Raw genomic sequence first — 20,505 nt, forward strand, 5'->3', positions numbered from 1 at the left:
CAGACTGATCATCGCCGTTTTCACCATTCCTACTCTTCTGGAATTTCCGATTGGCATCCTCCTTCCCTTGAGATCAAAGTCCCTACATAAGTAGATAAAGTCGTCGACTTCCACATAGTCTTTCAGAGCGTTGGATTTTATGAAAGTCTCAAATCTGTCAACGAATAGGATTTTTGTTTATCTCTAGAGTCTAGACCCAGGTGTCAACTCTCCATCTCTATTCTACATAGTAGTTCAGCCATTTCATTCCCATTGTTGGCCATTATATATACATATATACATACATACATAAGTTTACATATATTTAATGCGCTTATGAAAGAAATGAAATTTAAAAAAAAATATTGTATTGAAACACTACTACATATGTATTTTTCATCATTTTTTTCCAATTTGAACAGTATCAAATTCCAATATAATTCCACTGAAATTTTTCTCTTTATATACATAAGTATAATTCTCAAAAGTTTCGTCTCTTTTTTAAGTAAAAAAACTATCTAATGCACCATAGCTTATTACTGATTCTTCTGAAATTTTATTATGCATAGGTTGAATACTAATAAAAAAAAACAATTACAATTGAATGTTTTACAGTATCAGGTATAATCAAATTCACAAAAATAATCCGACTTATTCAAATGGGCTAAATAAATTCTTTAATAACTTAACATGCTTTTTTTCCTCGTGTCAAAGAATTTTCTCGAATTCAAAGTACGTAACTTCTATGTTTTCATAGTGTAATTTGCCGAAACTGAGAATATCAGAATAATCTCTATCCAAATACAAAGCGATTGTGATAGTCACCTATCGAATTTGTAGGGAGTATTCATTGTTCAAGCCCCATGTCAATTGATACGCTTTTAAAAACGACCTAGTCTCGAATGACACGTGTGAAAGAGGGAGGGCACTGAAAAGGTTGATCATTGCAAAAAGCGATGTGTCCCAATTTCACAGTAGAGTATGGCGTGACATGTGACAGGCTAAAAGCACTTTACGATACGACAAGTAGGTGCTTATTATATAAATACTCTTGTATGAGTACATATAAACCCACGTACAATTACGTGGGTGCAATATTTTCATAAACGTGTACTAAATAAATGCAGTAAGTGTCCACTGAAACCAAAAACAAATAAATAAAGTGAACTTTTCCCCGCTTAACATTGCTGTAATGCGGTTTTCCACATTGCAGAATCGGCTTTGAATTAAATCTTGAAAGCCCTGGATGTAGATACATCCACCTAGTTACAGTATTTCGGTTTCCACGTGTCCCCCTGCATGGGCCCACACGTTTTAATACTATTGATTCGGTGCGATTTAATCGCCCAAAGCCGTGAGTCATGCTCGCCGATGACTTTATTGCATTCACGTGCACTTTATCGCATTTACGTATTTAATCGACTTAAGCCTTTTAGTGCAGTTACGTAATACCGCATCGAAATGCACTTAGTGATGTTGTGGCTGTGCATAGCATAGCCTCGGTGACCTTTCAATTTGATTTAATTCTGTGACCATTTCAGTGTGGTAAAACAGAGAAAATTGAATTACAATTTATAATTGCATTTTAATCGCAAAATAATCTAATGTTTTGATTGTATTACTTTTATACTTTGAGTATATTTGAATACGCAAACACATCTACATATGTAAAATATTAACATGCTACTGAGCAAACATTTTCACATGAGAATATTTTTGATCTAATTTAATTTTAAATAAGCTAATTTAATTTTAAAAAAATCAAAAGGTCAAAAACAAATTCTAAATTTGTTTGTTCAATTTCTTACCTCTCATAATATATCTTTCACGAATGAATATAATCAGAATCTAATTTTCACGTATTACATTTGCGCAATCTGCCGAAATGACACACACATAGATTCGAATTGATCTAATGTACTTGAAATCCTAAATACCCAATGTCGTTAAAACACAAGTGATATTGCTTTGAAATGAAAAAAAAACATTCCATAAATCGAATATACATAGATGCATGTTAAATCACATTCATTGCACGTATCTACATATGTATTAAATTTATTCTTAAGAATAAAATATTGCGTTTAAATCAGCTTATTCTTATCGTTAGTGAAAATTGCTCAAAATATCAAATTTATATAACAAATATTCTCGTACTTAAATGTGTATATATGTACAGCGTAATTTTTAACATAAGTTTTGATTGTTGAATTTGTTTTTGAACATTATAATTAATGAGTTGGAAAATTCTTACCGGGCTTGGTAAGAACGCATAATATCATATTTTTTTATATATACATAGATAGTGTTTTTAATATAAAAAGGCATGTGTGATAAAAATAATGATCAACGTGACAAAGATCGGTTATCAATGTTTATCATCTAATTTAAATGTGATAGATATTATATTTAGGCTCGTTTGACAGTTGAAAGAATTTCTTTCAAATGCGTAAATAATGTAAGGTTAATTTTTGCACGAATTTCTATCAAGGTTTAATTTTCAAATTTAATACATTTAATAACAAAATCAAACACTAATTTTATCAAGAAAATAAAATAAAACACACATTTAAACAACACAAAAAAAAGTGAAACACATCTGTTTGCATGATGCATCCAATTTGCACGTTTGATGTGTCTATTATTGTGTATTACATATATATTTTTGCTGTTGAGAAATATATGTGTATATTATAAATGTTACATTTTTACTGAATCCCCCCCTTAGGCAAGATTTGCGATTAAGATACGGTAAGTATATTTCCGACTTTGTTTCTTGGAATATATACAAGTTCACAATCATATTATAAAAAATTTCAATACTTACTTTGAAATATATATTTATATATATATTTTGAACAGTTTTCACTGGCAATCCATATCTATTATATAAAACATACCTCAATCATTGTTATGTCATGCTGATTTTATTATATATAACCTTAGTCATTGAATGTTAATCGACTCACTATCTATTATATGTATATATATATATATATTATATATACCTTATATGTATTATATATGTATATTATATGTAGCAAACATTATCCTGTGTTTCGTTCCCACTTTATACTTCAACATCAAATACATATTGATGAAATTAATATTAGTATGTTTTTGAAGTTAATTCAATCACTCTCATAGACATTATTAGATTGGATATATCAATAATAATATATTATTAAACACAAATAAAATATTATACATTATCGCTAACTGTAATCGTTGATAATAACATTGTTTTCTTGGGGGTGTCTTTAGGACTTCACGCTGGATTTTTACTTTCGCCAATTTTGGACGGATCCCAGACTGGCATACAAGAAACGACCAGGTGTCGAAACTTTGTCTGTGGGTTCAGAGTTCATCAAAAATATTTGGGTGCCGGACACGTTCTTCGTCAATGAAAAACAGTCCTACTTTCACATCGCAACCACCAGCAACGAGTTCATCAGAATACACCACTCCGGCTCAATCACGAGGAGTATTAGGTAAGTGATCTATTTTATTATTTATTTTTACAAAAAGTCCATCAGACACCATAAGAGTATATTTTCCAATGTAATTGACAATAGAAAATTCGCTGTTTGTCTGTCATACATGCTTTAAACCAAGTCGATTTAATCGAGTACTTTGCTTCCTATCCGATCAATATATGTATATGTACATATGTCTCATTTTCCAACTGTAACCATACCGTGAAATTTCAAACCTTCTAATTTTCTGAATATAAAATGTATGAGTGTCACGACTGACACACATTCTTATATATTGCAAAATACGATGAATATTTTCATATAAATATTCTAGCAAAAATAATCTTATTAGCTCCTTTTAGTCTAAATTTGTTTACTTAAGTGTCTCGCTTTATTGAAAAGATCCTTATAAATTTTTTCGTAAGTCGGAAAATAATTATGTTTAAGAGCTCTCCAAAAAATTATTTTCAAGAAAATAAAATAAACTTTTTCCATTTTCCTTGTAGAGCTGCTTATTGGCATAGTATGCCGATAAGTATTTTGTTGTTTTTTTTGCGTAAACAAGAGCTTTTCTGTTGTTTCGATGAGACTACTTTTGTATAGGCTTATTATTTATTTGTCTTCCTATATTGACTTTATTTTCGTTGTAGGTATAAAAATAACGAACAGATACTTTTTCCACAATTTACAGTTTGATTTTGAAGTGTAATTAATAAAATAATTTGATTAAAAATGTGCCACAATTGATATAAAAATCTTTTCACTGGTGGGTGTATGTGCTTTTATTACAAATCAAATAAAAGCACAATAGTAGGTATATTATTATCATAAGCTTCATAGCATTTAAAAAAATTACGATACGCATAATTCAATATATTATATTCACGTGTACAGAGACATCAATAAAACTCCAATTCGCGTTTAAATATCTTCGATTTGGGTGAAATATTTTATTCAATTCTATTCAAACCCATTCATCGCCGATTTAAAAAAATACGAATGCGAATACAATAGTACAAACGTATCTAAGCTTCATGTTCATGAAATTGACAATCAATTTTCCTAGAAATTCAGATGAATTATTCAAGCGCATTTATACTACATGTGTATATATTAACATTTATTGTATTCACCAGAAATTTCGGCGATACAAAGCGGCATTGTAAATAATTGATAATAAAATGCTTGGGTTGACAAATTTATCGAAAACGTGAATATGTCAATTCTATTCGATGTTTAACGCACATTTCGCATGTTTTACACTACCTACATATACATAATTTATGTTTCCATATCAAATAGTATAAATTCAATGAGATTTAAATCTCTTCGTATAATGAGCTAATAAAAAATATACAATTTATTTTGTAGACATCCACAACACGATTCCTTTAAAATTGACTTGCGATATCTTCTAATTGTTGACTTCTTAGTTTTAGGTACTTAAAACTATTCGAATTACATGATTCTGAATTATGAGTGTAAGAGTTAGTGATAAGTCACCTTATATTCTCAAGACACAATTTCATATTTGGAAGTTCATTAAAAAACTTAATTATTTGAATAAATGAGACGTTATATTTAAAGTTGGTTTAAGTCCACTTTTCTTTCAAATATAAAGGCTCAAATCACGAACTGTACATTGAGTAAAAGCTTAAAAGTAAACTCTAGTAAGTCCTCAAATTTTTCCTGAAAATATGTTTTAATAATATTTTCCTTATCAGAATTTAAAAATCAGAACTATTTTTTGTTCATTTTCATATTGAATGTGCATTCAGAACATTTCCAATTATCTCGGACGTACGTCGGACGGAAAAATGTGAAATATTATATTCATTGTGTGTTTCCATGCAGTGGATTTACGAAGTTCACGGTCAAATCCTCTATTTTGAAATGAATACACTACGGATCGTTATCGCTCGTTAAAAATGGTTCGATCGGAACCCTACAAAATAAAAAAAAAATGATTCGCGATTGTTAACTATTCAAATGAAACATACAGATACATATGAACATAGATACATTGTAGGTTGAAAATACGTACGTAAATGGCGGATTTCTCATTTTCAAAGCTTGCTTTTGTCAATTTACATACATATGTATGCTTCAGTAATAAAATGACAGCTTAAGTACATTTATTAAAATGTTCTCTTATATTATATTAGATTATTATTTCCACTATCAATATTTGAAATTAAATTACAGTTCAAATTTCTTCCAAAACTCATAGTATAATTTCTTGGTCAATACTCGGCCATCGATTAATTATATTTCAATCGAAGTGTTCATTTGCAAGTGACTAATCATCCAACCGTTTCCTCCACACCCTATGAGTGAATTAATATAAAATATTTGTTCCGGTCGAAATTTAAGCACGCATCATCGAAAAAGGATGTGACATGTCTATCCGTTACATTTACATACACGTGTATATAATAATATATGCAGACACATATTGCGTAAAATCAGAGGCACGTTAACGGTTTTCGGTGACATAAACGCGCCACGTTAAGCATTATGAAACCGGAGCTCCGTGCGTCATTACGATTTTATTGCAATAGCGGATATCCGGGAGGCCATAATCGTAATCCATCATCTCGGTTCGGTGTTGCTGAGGCGAATCTTATAATACGAACCCCCATCATGCCCTCTCTCTCGAAAAAAAATAAGAAAAAAAACACCTAACCCACTCCTTCGCGGTCGTACAATAGGTTATATATTACTACATACATAAATCCACGAAAAAACGTTATTTCATTTTTTAACGTTTCAAGTGTGATATGAAAAATACGTTTAATGACTAAATTATTAATTGAATTTTATAGTCAATATACTAGTTCATCAATTTTAAAGGATTACATTAATTATATACCTATATACATATATACATATATGGTAGGTCTTTATTTAGATTTGTCGCTTTTTTGTAAGAAATCTTTTCCTACCAAACAGGCATAACAAATTCTTATACAACACCCCTTTAATATTTTAAATTGCGGTTATTCATAAAATGCATATAAGCCTAAATCAACTTGATTTAGACCTTCCAATAAAGATGACTCAAGGATGAATGCTAAAGATTTTTCATACACTCTGTACATTACGTAGGTTTTCTATTCTACATATATGTATGTAATATAATCATCATTCATAATATTTCTCTCACATGTTTCATTGGATATCCGAAATTAATATCCTTTATATTGAAAATTGAATCCAAAGTAATCAGAATATTTTGCGTTAGTGTATGATTTATGTTAGATTATTTATTTCAAAGATAGCTAATTGGAATTCGCCTTTATTATTATATGCTTTTTACCATACATATCTATCTGTGTTTTAAATTTCCCTTATATAATGATGTTGGACTTACCATGAAGGGCATCTAATAGAATTTTCACCAAACGAATGTACGATATATTTTTACCAAACGAATGTATGTATGTACATATAAACAAACGTTAAATTTAAATATAAATGTAAATTCTCCAAATTTGGGAAAGAAGATACTACTCAAATGTTCGAAATTTCATTGAATAATTAACGTGAGTTTCTCAACTACAATGTTTCAAAATTCTAATCAACTTTGATTGCTAAAATTGCTCAGTGGACAAGCTCTTTGAATTTTTCAGAGTGCACGGGAATCATTCGAACAATCAAAGAAAAATTTGATCAAATCAAACGAAGCAGAAGAAACGCATTTGCTCTCACGAATAGTAATAATCAGCGAGACGAGAACCCCTCTCGATTTCCTCCATCTTCTTTTACACTTCGCGCCGTCGAAAGCTTGGAAAAACGAGAGGGTGAAAGTAGAAAATTGAGGAACGAGGGGGGAGAAAAGGCGACGAGACGTAGAATTCGATGTTATGGAAAAACGCGCGCGCAAAGGAAATGTCGCATGAAAGGAAAGAGAAAAAAACCTAAAAGGGGTGACTTGGTGACATTTTCAAAGGGTCAGACAACAACGACCCGCGCACTGCATTCGTAATGATGAAAAGCATGTCGCTGCTTTTTAAAAGCTTGACTACCACCATCCCAAGTCCACCTCATTTTCCTCCTTCCTCTCCCGGTCCGCCTTCTAACCCAACTGTATTCAAACGTGCCAGGAAAAACTCTGAAAATCCATTTCACTCTAGTGCGATGATGTATTTTTTTCATTTCATTGATCCGATGTCATCCCGAGAGAGACTCCGGGACATTTTCATTTCGTTTTTAATTATCATTAACTACATACATACACATCTGCAGCTATAGATGGAGATAGATTTTAAAGTTATTAATACATTAAAAAATACTGGTTTACAAATATTCAAAAAGCTACTATTAATATTATTAATGTCATCATTTGTCAATTTCATTTGACTTTATTACATTGAGCAAGCGTTCCTTCCTAGGATTATTTTATATCCTCTTCAAAAAGCTGAGAAAAATTACCCACTCTAAAGTGGATTCGCCGGATGTAGAAGTAGAGCGGATTTTTCTCGGAAACAAAAATATCAAATTTGCCGCTTTATAAAGATTTGTGTATGTAATCGTTATTACTATTGCCTCATATATTTTCTTTTGAATTAACAAGTTCCATTTATTATTAAGTTTATTTTGTTGGTGCTTAAATGACTTGTACTTATATTTCTTCTTCAATTATATTTATTAACAAATCTTCTTCGGGTATACTGAATGTTTTCCTTTTAATTTGAGTCAGGACTAGACTATATACGCTAGACGGCTCTCCAGGCACTATACAGACACTTATCCTATCCTAGGCTGACAACCTTTCTACATCAAGCACCCTCGTGTCTCACTATATCTAAGATATTTATATGCACACATACATACATATATTATGTGGTAGCCCCCGGCGTCTTTTGTCTATTTTTACTATTTCATAGAAACAAATAGTAAAAGAAAATTTTGCAAAAGTTTTCAACCATTTATATTTTAAATGCTAATTAACTATTCGTATGGGCGGTAAAGAAAAAAATAAAATAAAAAAAACATCGTAATATCATATTATTCAACTTAAAGTTTTTCTGCTTCACTTCGGCAAACAATTTTACAGTCTTCCCTGATATAAAAAGTTCTGAAAAAAAGCAATTCATCCGTATTTTTTTTCATTTAGAGCCAAATATTTTGTAGTATCGATGTTTTTCTTGGAATTTTATCTCGGGCCGAGAATCGTAAATATTATAATTTTCAGGAAAAAAACATATAATTACCAGCGCAGTTTAAGATAAACGATCAAATTTCAAATGTTCTGTATACTACATTTATTATACACCTATAAATTGATGGTGTTTATCGCAAAAAAGAGGTTAAAAAGACGGGTGAATAGGGGTTGTAACAGCACTGCGTACCTAATCTACGCAAAATGTTATGAAATAGTCATCAATCATTTCTCAAAGTTCGTCAAAACACGAGCGTGGAGATGAAGGCGTTGAAGTGTGCCTCTATTTTATATACATACATACATACATATGTACACACATTCATACGTGAATATTAAATTTCAAAAATAAGTGAATACAAAACCAATATCATCATATTATTTATCTAACATTCATAGTGAAGCAATTATAAAATGATGCTTTATAATAAAACCATACGTCTGAACATACATGAAATCGACTAATTAGAAAACGATACTGATTGTCATCCTATTTTGAAAAAATTGATTTAAATATTTTATCAAATCGAAAGCGTATGACAAGTTCGAGTCTTTGCTTTTCACATACAATATTCTAGATCATTTTAAAATTATATTTTAAGCTACAGCCGAGTCTAAATGAACATTGACGAACAAATTCATAGCCCATGCACATTATTTAATCAATTCAAACCAACAGATTGATAAATTTTCTAATAAATTACAGTCCTAAGTATGTACATATACGTTTTTAATAATATTAAATTTATCATAAATATAATATATTATATAAGAGTATTAAGGGTGTGATCCATATATTACTTTGATCATATTTATCGATAGATAAAGTAATGTTTTGTTAGTATTGCTCAAATTTAATTACATTACAGACATGTCAGATTCGTCTCATTTTCAATTTTCAAAAATAATTAATATATGTCGTCTGAGACTTAGCGCACGATAACGAGCTTCTTGCGGATTTGTGGCCGCGTTATACAACGGTATCGTTAATAATTAGTCTCCTTCTCATCATCAGTCGACCTTTAATTTTAATAACGAAACGCGATGTGGGTTAACGGCGTCGTCACAGGTGAGCGACGTCGTTAATTGGCAATTACGACACACCCGCACATTCTCTTACACTCGTTCGAATCCGATCGAAATTCGTATTCGCAACGATTCAATCTTATTATTGTTTGACTAATGATGCCAACCTTACTACGTCCGCCTACAAACATCTAAAGCCTGATTAATTTAATTTATATACGGCCCGTTTTGTACAGGTACATATGTATGTGAAATAAGCCCATTTTCCAAACAAATTCGACTCACTTTTTCTGAATGATATTAAACGAATGAATTTCAATAAGCTTAGCTTTGATCTACGTAGATGTATAATATTACATTACAGTAATATAATAATTAAATTTTACTTTTATCTATGTATACGTAGTAACAGTAGATGGGGTTTTAAGATCATGCGAAAATTCAAACTCGAGATTTGGACTGATTCGAACTCAGAATTGATCGCTGATTACGTTTTCATAGTCTAGAAAAAATGTCTGTGAGTGTGTGTGTACATATGCATGTGTTGCTGTGTATTTTGGGGATTTTTTAAACACCGTTAGTCATATCAATCTGAATCTTGGTATCGGTTACTGAAATGATTATCGATACGACGTAAATTTATTTCAATTTTTAAATTGACCGGAAGTGATATCTCCTACTATAGGTGTCCTCTTTTTTTGGATTCAATTGTCTCCTAAGAAAGTCAACCAATCGCACTGAAACTTTGTAACATGTATAGATATGATAAATTACATACATATGTATGTTAGTTAATATTTTTTAAATATTTTTACCTCAAGCGGAAGTAGTACTTTTACTCCAAAGAATCGAGGCTTTTCAAGCTTTACTCCGAAACCTTTTAATACATTGAACTGAAATTTCATATCTAAAAATATTTTAGCTTAATACCTAGTAATATATACAATTTAGTGGAGACCCGTAAACCAGAAGTGGCAGTCAATTCGGTTTTTGTTCTATTAACTATTATTTTCCATCCTTTAAATATGTACATATATGTATGTACACTTCGCGAAAAATTTCCAGTACTATTCTTGCATCAATATCATGTAAATAAATATAAAAAACAACACGTTTCATACACTGGAGTGGGATTTTTTCCTCTCAGAAAAGTAAAAAATGTTGTGACCACACGATTTTTTCCACACGTATCAATCCTGAACGTATCAATCTGAAAATTTATATTTGTATTATTTTTGTACTCACTTGGAGTTAGTAAAGTTTTGGATAAAATTCTTAAACCAGAAGTAGTAATTTTTTTAGAACAATGTTTCATTACTTTATCTTGATCTTTAAAACTATCCCAATATTATAGATATTTTGCGTTTAAAATATTAATGGTGATATTAAGCAATAAAAAAAAATTGAACAAAATCCGACAACCGGAAGTAGAACTTTTGTCTTGTGTGAATTTCCTTACATTAGCGCTCAAACTTTTCTCATAGCCATTTTCTCAAAACCCAAAAAAAAAATTCTCATAGCCGGTATATGTGCGTCATTGTTGAATTTTATTTTTTATACTTATTATATTCCTTAAATTCCTTAAATAATAAAAAAAAATCACTGTTGGGCACATCCGATTTTTTTACAAGACTTATTTTATGTTTCACTTCGTTAACGATTATCTATTCCTACAGTCTTCCAATCGTTTTGAAACTTATTTCATAAATATGTACTTACATAGTACATAGTATGTATGTACATCTAAAATATACAATTGTAGAACTGTAGAAATGTATATGTATATATGTACATATAATATTCAGTTATCACTGCATTGTACCTAATCAATGCAGTAGTGTATGAAACTTTCGACAATAGATAATTATTCAAATGAACATGAATAGTTCGTCGTCCAATATTGCATTGGTTACATTCGCTGCAACGTATTTGCAACGCGAACGAGAAATTCCATCTAACTGCAAATCTATTGTTCTGAAGATGCGACGAATTATAGCGACCTTTGATATTTGATACATTGTGTATAAAATACGTATGTATTTTATGTGTTATACAGCTTTTTTCGAATCTGAAAATCCACTGCACTAGCCCAGAATATAAATTGAACAGAAACGTTATCGTCAAAGAGTGTTTCTCGACGTTTCGGATCAAATAACCATTGCACATTGAGTTTATTTGTGCTGTGAAAGCTTTCAGTGGCAAAATCTCTGTATCGGACACTTTTGACAGTTGTTTCCACTGCAGTTTCGTATTACTTCGTTCGAAACAACTCACATACGAAGAGTATAACGTAAAATTGTTACATTGTTTCAGGTTAACCATCACGGCATCGTGTCCAATGAATCTTCAGTATTTTCCAATGGATCGACAACTTTGCCACATTGAGATCGAGAGTTGTAAGTATTAAATGCTTTTTTTAATACATTTTTTCTACTTACTATATACATATATATATATAGATTCATCAGTCATTGCGCCATTTGTTTTGATTTGATTTTACTTTGGACTATTTCATAGATGATCAATCATTTTTTGGCTGAAATCTTAATGGGTGTTTGCACGTGTGCACATTTCCAATACTAGCAGGTTCGAATCCTGCGAATTTAGCATTATAATAAAATCAAAATCAACATACAAAAGTGCAATTGTTATTAATTACTTTATATTTTAAAGTAGTATCAAAAATTTTACCCATATATAATTAATACTATACAAGAGAAGGCAAATGGGAAAATAATCACACGCATTATTTTTGTACGCTTTCAAACAAAAAATAATAATATGACATATATCTGAGAAAACAATGTATTTTATTTTGCTTATATTTTTGCTAAAGTGAAATTGTTTTTTGATATTTTTTTTGTGTTCGTCGTACACACACGCACACGTGTATGTGTATGTGTACATACACACGTTGACGTTGTTTGTTTTTAATTTTATTTCTTTATTTGTAATGATAAAATTGATGTTGCACCTAAACGTGTGTATGGATGCATTTAAATGTATGCTTACACAATTCCAGCACCCGTTCGAGGGGAGTGTCACAGCAATGTCAATAAAATCACTTGATCTGTTATCCCAGCTGATATTTCTTATAAATAAAAAGCACAGACCGGTCCATTATTTCCTTGAAATACATTCAAAGCATTGTTTTCTACTTTGGATTATTTTCCTATTGGCACACATATTCAATAAATGTTTTCATAATATATTTTATAATGATACATACGATCATATCATTTTATGTTCGTATACATAATTTGTTTTGTTTGATTATTTTTATTTTTATTTTTTTAATCAAATTACGAGATACAAATATTGTGTAATAATTAATATATAAGAGCTTATTTATACGACGAGTCACGCGTTCGCTTCGAACACTAGCATCAATTCGCATTCCCAAGTGATGCATAATTAAAAAACAATCATGTTGCCACTTATCAGTATCAAATATCACCGTCGATTGTGCTTGATTGGCAATAGATTGATAGGTAACATTTATGTAACTTTGTTTTTAAGTACATTAACACAGGTACGTGCAAGCACGCGATATCCAGTCTGTGTATGTAATTACTTTTAAATATTTGAGCACTTTTGTCCCACAAATAGCTAAAGCCGAAGTACTTGATTGGTTTATGTACATACATATGTATAATATAAAGTTCATATAATTGAGGTTAAAATCGTGACGTTTCCCAGCGGAGCGTATTCTGTGAACTTTGATAGAAGTTTCAATTCAAATTAACTGAATTACTGTGAAATTATTCGTGACGATTGAAAATTGTTCAGACAATACATTATTTGTGTCCGGAAAACAATTCACCAAATTGGAAATTCATCATACGCGAAATACCGAACATTTCATTTAAGATAAAAACCAATTACAATTTACATTTTTTTTATTTTAATTTTTCAAAAATCTATGTATTACTTAATACATACATATGTATGTACACGCAAAACTTAGGCGAGATTCCACAGAATTATTTACTTATACGAATCTTTTGAATACACAGATAGTTAAATAATTTTCTGTCTCCATATGATACATATTATCGGTCTACCTGATTCCACTAACTTGAAATTTTCGAGAATCATTTGTCTGAGTTTTTGGTGTGTTTCATCATCGAGCTTGTATAGGTATACATATGTATGTATTCAATTTTTTTTACATAGTAACATACTTATTTTACGAGATATATATTAACTATAAAAAATATAGTGAAGATTGATTTTTAAATGCTTTTTTTTAATATTTGAAAGGAGCGTTAATGGCTTAAAAATCTATAAATTATCACAATTTGTCTCGTATATTAAAGATCTTACAAACATGTATACAAAAAAAAATTGTTAACGATAAACAAACTCCTGTTCAAACAGATGAAAAATTGAGAAAACGAGTCTTGAGAAATTTCAAATTGGTAGAACGGAGCATGACGGATACATATGTTGACAAGCAATTTATAGTTAAGTTTAAATCAATCCGATAAATATTTAGTATTTATTTATTTATGAACAATTATTTTAGCGAATATTAATAATTATTATTTGTCTCGATGTCTAAATGATGTCTTGCAAGATACATTTGCACTCAATCAAAACTAGTGTTTTTTTAATGGGTGATTTTAAAACAAAATTTGTACAAATTGTTATATTTATACGAACGTAATTGATCCTTAAATTTTAAATTAAAGTTCTTATTTATTATAGACTTGAACGCTTAATTTTCAAACTATTGAATACATATAAATCATCAGAGTTCATAGTCAGATCTCTGAATTGGACAAAAAAAAGATGAATTTCGACTTGGCCGAATTGCCTTTCGCGACTCCGTTCAAAGTCGATACGCCACGCAGGTCGACTCCGAAGTGTACAAAGCGATCGTGTGACTCCGGAGGCATATCAAGCGGATATCCGTTAGTTAAGCCTCCCCCTCCACCCATCTCCCACATCTCCTCCACTATCGCTAGTACTCCCATCTTACGCTACCTGTACACGATGGTCATATTATTTTATTGTACACATGTCGATTTCTTCTTTTAATTTTTAATTTTTTTTCGTCACCATTTTTAATTAATTCAAAAAAGAACCATATAGTGTCGGGGTCTCCTTCTCGAATATACAGCACCAGCGGAAGGCAGACTCCTCATATATCTTATATACATATATTATATATAGACAATGAATAGCTGTGTCTGTGTGACCACTGAGCGGTACAACGAATGATGTGACATTCTTGCTACACTTAACAAATAGCCCCGTATACAGCTCTCTCGCCAGGCTCTCTCGAGTTCGACATTATACGTGTATATATAATCTATCTACATCTCAATCATCTATATATATAATAATAATAATATATATATAGTTTGTGTGTGCTAGCCGACCGAACCGCGGCGCGGTCTCCGGGGCGCCGGGCACAACACCCCTAAATCCGGGATCGTGGGTCGGGGTCCTGGCCGTGACCGTGTGTCCCTGTCGGAATGATTTGACATCTCATAATTATATATATATATATATATATATATATATATATATATATATATATATATATATATATATATATATATATATATATCATCATGTTTTGCATGCACCGCTCCCCCGCACGCTTCACCAGCCCCATCCCCCTCGACTGTGTCTCCCCGACATATCCCATACACGTGCCCTCTAAGCCGAAAGAGTCAATTCAAGGTCTTTGAACAGTTAACCCTAATCCAGAACGAAGTCAACTATCTTACTTATTACTCAAAATGGCATTTATTATTTTGAATTAAAATATATTTTATTTAATCAATAGATATAATATTATGACTTTAATAATCAATTATTCTTTTTTTAAAACCATAATAAACAATAAAACATTTAAAAAGCAGGCCAATATACTCAAAGGTGCACCGTATCGGTTTGTGTTAGAAAATCGTTATATCCGTACTAGGGTTAAAAACAGTCAAAATCTTTGAATTGATTTAATTACTTGACTATATTCCGTGTTTCTGTTTAAGTATGGTCAGTTTGTGTGGGGTCCGATTTTCTCTAAGTGACCATCTACGTAGAATTTTGTTTGTTGATGAAAATTGTATATACCTACTCCAAGTAAAAATGTAACGTTGTGATTTGAATGACCACTCCAAGTTTTATTTTTTTATCAAAGAAAGCCTTTCATTGTTTACTGATGGATGAAAGAAATGTATATTCAAGTAGCCATCGACCCGTAGACGTCTCTCGTAGGGTCTCTGGCTACGACGTACAATACATCGAAGCAATAGACTTATCTTCCATTGTTTAATAATATTTTGAGTCCTTGAAAGACAGCGACGAAAACTACTTAGATCACCCGACCGATTGTATTGTATCGTGAACAAAAGCCTTACCGACAGACAAGTTGTTGATCTTGAGAAACTTTTTGTCTGCAGATAAATCTATATGGATGGAAACCTGTTATGTCATGTACTCGTGTCTTTTCGACCCGCACTTTAAATATCTTTTCGGAGTAGATTTCTTTATAACATTCGGAACTTTTTCCCTAATTGTTTTTCCATTTGAGTGGTATCATAATGTTTTGACAATGATGGTTTCATACTTTTCGGAATAAGATTAATATTCAAATCTTGTATATAATATAATACTACCAAATACGCCTAGCAACCTTTCTACTGGATTAAATTTCTGGAAACCACTCAAATTTTAACTTTACAAATCGGGCGATTCTCCCATCAAAAAAGACATGGAAAGGTTCTCCCATCAAAAAAGACACATCATATTAAATATTGATAAAATTAATTCTCAATTGAAATAATAATATCAATTGGTATAAAAGGCACCTCATGTCGTCTGAGATACATAAGTATTTTATTACTGTCAAAAAACTTCCTCGTTAATGTGTGATTTTGAACTATTTTACTGGCATTTGCTAATATTGTGAAAAATACCGTCCCAAAAGAGGAAGCAGAATGTTATTTATTTAGGCAAGCTATGATTTCCAATTTATTTTTATAGTGGGCACAAATAGCCTGTTAGCTCAACGAATGCACCGATAATTTTCACAATAGAAAGCATTAAACCACTGATCTATGTATGATTCTGGTTAAAATTCAACAGAAATATATTTATGTATTGCGGAATTTATTCGTTCTAAGGAGCAAAGTAATTTTTCTAAATGCACCGTAAAATTGTACCCTTTTACCACTTTCCGATCACTCACGCAAATACACGTGAAATAAAAGTGTACCGTTTCAGGCATTCCGTATATGCACGTGAGATCCTCTATATTGAAACTCTGCATTAATGAAACTAAGAAAAACCTTGAAAAAAAACCTACAATTCTGGATACAAACACAAACACGCGTGACAACTATTTTTTTTCGTTTCTACACAAGACATTTTTTTTTTATCGCATTCACTCTGTCAACACACCAAAGCAAATAATTATACGTGATGTACATTATGTTAAACGTCACATACATATGATGTGGAGCATTTTTATTGTAAATAAAATTCTCAAAAGCTACTTACATATAAAAAAATAATTGGTTTACCGGGACTAAAGGTTGAAAAAAAAATAAACAATTTTTTTCGTGAAAAACAGATTGTAATATTATATAATCAGTTTATGTATATTATCTTATACATATATGTATGTGTATATATATAAATACATATAGTATAATAATTCAATTATGCGTCTGAGCTTTCTTGTGTGCTCGTTTCTTACTTTTCCCGAAAAGTGTACGACGAAAATAAAACGTAGAAAAAAACACTTGTTGAGAAAAAAATACAATACTTTGAGCCAACAGAATGAGTTGAAATAAATTTTAAACGATCACTTACCTAATATTAACACACCATATATTACATGAAAATTTTCAAGAGTCATAACAGAATTTCTTTATTATGATATTAAATAGCACGTCATACGTAATGAAATTTAAAAATACATAATATAAGACTGAGTTTTTAATCGGTTAAGGTGTGATTACAAAAAATATGATATTAATATCTAACTTATATTTTACGTAAAATAATAGATATATAAAAATTAATTTGTTACAAGGTTTTTCTTAGTTTCACTTGTGCGTCGATAAGTGTTCCATTCCTAAAACTCTTCCGATCGCTTTGAACCTTTGCCATTTTGCGAGGTTTGGCTCCCGATAGACATTTCAATTGTGTCCGCTGTCAATCGTGAAATATAATCGCAATTGACATATTTAAAAATTCAAAAAATCTCGAGGCGAAGACAGCTCTCAACTATGTTCGGGTGATTGGCGATGCATATTAAACTTCACTCTACATATACCTCTATAAACGCCCATAACTTTATCTTTTTCACACTATATCTTATAAAATTTGCATTATAGGCTATCACTATCTCTTTTATATATTTTTACTTCACTACTAGATTATATAATGAATGATAAAAATATGTTTTTATAAAATTGAAATGACCAATGGGGTGTTTGTTATTTGGACAAGATGTTCTCGCCGCTTCTTTGGCGTCTTTCTTTTTGATCTCATATATGTTTTTTGTTTACAACTCTCTGATTTCTACTTTTTCGATTGATTTTGGACTGAGAGCATTATGTCGGATTTTATTATTTAAACGCCTATAACTTTATCTTTTTCACACTATCTTATCTGGGGTCTGTAATTTGTTTCTGATTGGCTAAATTGGTCAAAGACGTTTGTGATTGGTCGGTCGTTAAATAATATTAATATTTCGATTCAAATTAATTTAATTAAACAACAAATGAATGGTTCGACTGTATTCTCACTACTAGACTGCATTTTCATTTACCAAGCGAAGCTTCTATAGTCGATCTATAGAGACTTACGAGAACCAAGCATGAACTCAAAACGATCAATTGACGACACGATTAGAGGAATCATAGATAGACCAAACATACATACATACATAGACTATAAAAATTTGGTCCCTATTTCACAACTCTTCGCAACTGCAGTAGTAGATCAGTCAAAATTTTCACCACTCCACTCCCAGCCAGCTCTTATGATCTTTGATGATCTGTTTACGACATAAATTAAAAGTGTCTGACTAAGAAAACTTTTCTATGATGATTGCGCTCATGGCGATTAAGTGGATAAGGGCGAAATCACACAGCGGCGAATGTGGCACGTGATACTTTAAAACATGCGAAAAAAATAATGCGTGCCATTCAGTGCCATGCCGGCCATTCATGGGACGCCCGGCATTCCCCGCCCCACAATGATCCTTTGGACCTTTTTCGGTCAAATTGAATGCTTGTATTTATCCTTGCTTGACAGTGATCGATAACGGTGTATCCAATATTTTAAGAAATGTGGGAAACCACCCACGACGAGGAGCCGTGCACGCGGTATGCCGTTCATCGCTGTATGTTTTCGCCCTAATGCGCGAAATCAGACAGCGGTCAATGTGACACGTGGTTTTTTTTTAGATAGTTTTAAACTAAAAAGGATAAATACTACCATACAATTTCAACGAAATAGGTCGAATGTGTACTTTTGAAAGGACTATTTCATACACGCGGCCCATTAACTGTATATGTTGAAAACTACATATCTAAAAAAAACCACGTGCCACATCTGATTTCGCCCAATAAAATTTTTATTTTTCTGCTTAGAGGAAACGTTGCCTCCTAGTTCCAGCAGTCTCCGAATCCGGTAATTGGATTATTAGTCACATTGCAGTGGTCACAAAGAAACTTTTTGCCATGAAAAGCGCAAATACGCAATATTTGGCACTCAAGTTCTCGTTAGTATGATAGTTATCGTTGGTATGATGGACTTTTCGGCTGCCAGATGTTCCGTTATAGAGATTTTAGTGACTTTGTGTCCAGTGCTTTTTGACCAGTAATCACCGAACCTCCGAATCCATTCTACCATAGCATGGTTTTGTTTTATTTATTTTTTTTGTTTTTTTTTTTGTGGCTGGCTATACATATGTATATTTTGATTCTACCTAAAGCTTTGTCAACCGCTTTGCACGCTGAGTGAGTGGTCACATTGAGCTCGTTATCTCTGTTTTAAAAAAAATAAATAAAAAAGTAATGATGTGAGTTTGTCGTTTGGCAGCGCGAGAGGAGAGAGAGCGAGTGGTTTTTCCGTAGCGTTAAGGCGGAGGCCGGGGGGCGGCGCGGCGCGGCGCCCCCGGGCCCCATCTGAGCTGCTCTCGAGACGAGACGGTGTTGTCCAGTGTTGTTAATGTAAATGACGGCATTTTGTGTTTGCTCTTGTTTGGCTCTGGAGTCGGATACACAATGCGCGATATCCGCTACTTCTGGCGGGACGGCCTCAGTAGCGTGGGCATGAGCAACGAGGTGCAGCTGCCGCAATTCCGAGTGCTGGGGCACAGGCAGCGGGCGACAGAAATAAACTTGACGACAGGTACCGAGCGCTGGTGGCGGCCGGATGTCCGGGGCGTGCGGTGACCGGAAGTCCGGAACGAGCTGCCCCTTTGGGCACTTTGGGCAGTGGTGGGCAGTTTGGGCAGTTCGTCTGCGACGTGTGGGCAGTTCGCCTGCGACGTTTGGGCACCGCACGCTCACCCGGCCGCCGCGGCCGCCCGGCTCACGACCCGGCCCACAGCCCACAGCCCACAGCCCACAGCCCACAAGCCCGACCCACTCCGACACTCGGTTACTTCGGCTTTACTTTTCAACTCTCAAAAAAAAAAATATATAAATATATATATACATATATAAAAACAAGCAAAATAAAAAAAATATACATGTATATATATATACCATTATTTACAAACGCTGCACTTATGTACCTTATCTACTTGTACCCTCTTTTTATTATTATTATAATTATATTTCTATCTTTGTTTTGACGTCATTATATTCCATTATACATAAAACA

At 32.2% G+C, this 20,505-nt stretch overlaps 1 protein-coding gene across 4 annotated transcripts in view; it reads left to right on the plus strand.

Moving 5' to 3' along the window:
* Rdl (Resistant to dieldrin) overlaps window positions 1-20,505 on the plus strand; it is a 112,366-nt gene that overhangs the window by 78,553 nt on the left and 13,308 nt on the right. For 2 of the 4 annotated variants that reach the window (XM_077446362.1, XM_077446364.1), the window contains exons 4-6: window positions 3,244-3,470; window positions 11,959-12,041; window positions 19,891-20,028. In XM_077446362.1, the coding sequence (XP_077302488.1) occupies window positions 3,244-3,470; window positions 11,959-12,041; window positions 19,891-20,028 (448 nt within the window). The remainder of the gene's footprint in view (window positions 1-3,243; window positions 3,471-11,958; window positions 12,042-19,890; window positions 20,029-20,505) is intronic. The other 2 variants (XM_077446363.1, XM_077446361.1) reach the window with 1 other exon arrangement.

Source organism: Arctopsyche grandis, chromosome 2, assembly GCF_051622035.1.
Source record: "Arctopsyche grandis isolate Sample6627 chromosome 2, ASM5162203v2, whole genome shotgun sequence".
Taxonomy (NCBI): domain Eukaryota; kingdom Metazoa; phylum Arthropoda; class Insecta; order Trichoptera; family Hydropsychidae; genus Arctopsyche; species Arctopsyche grandis.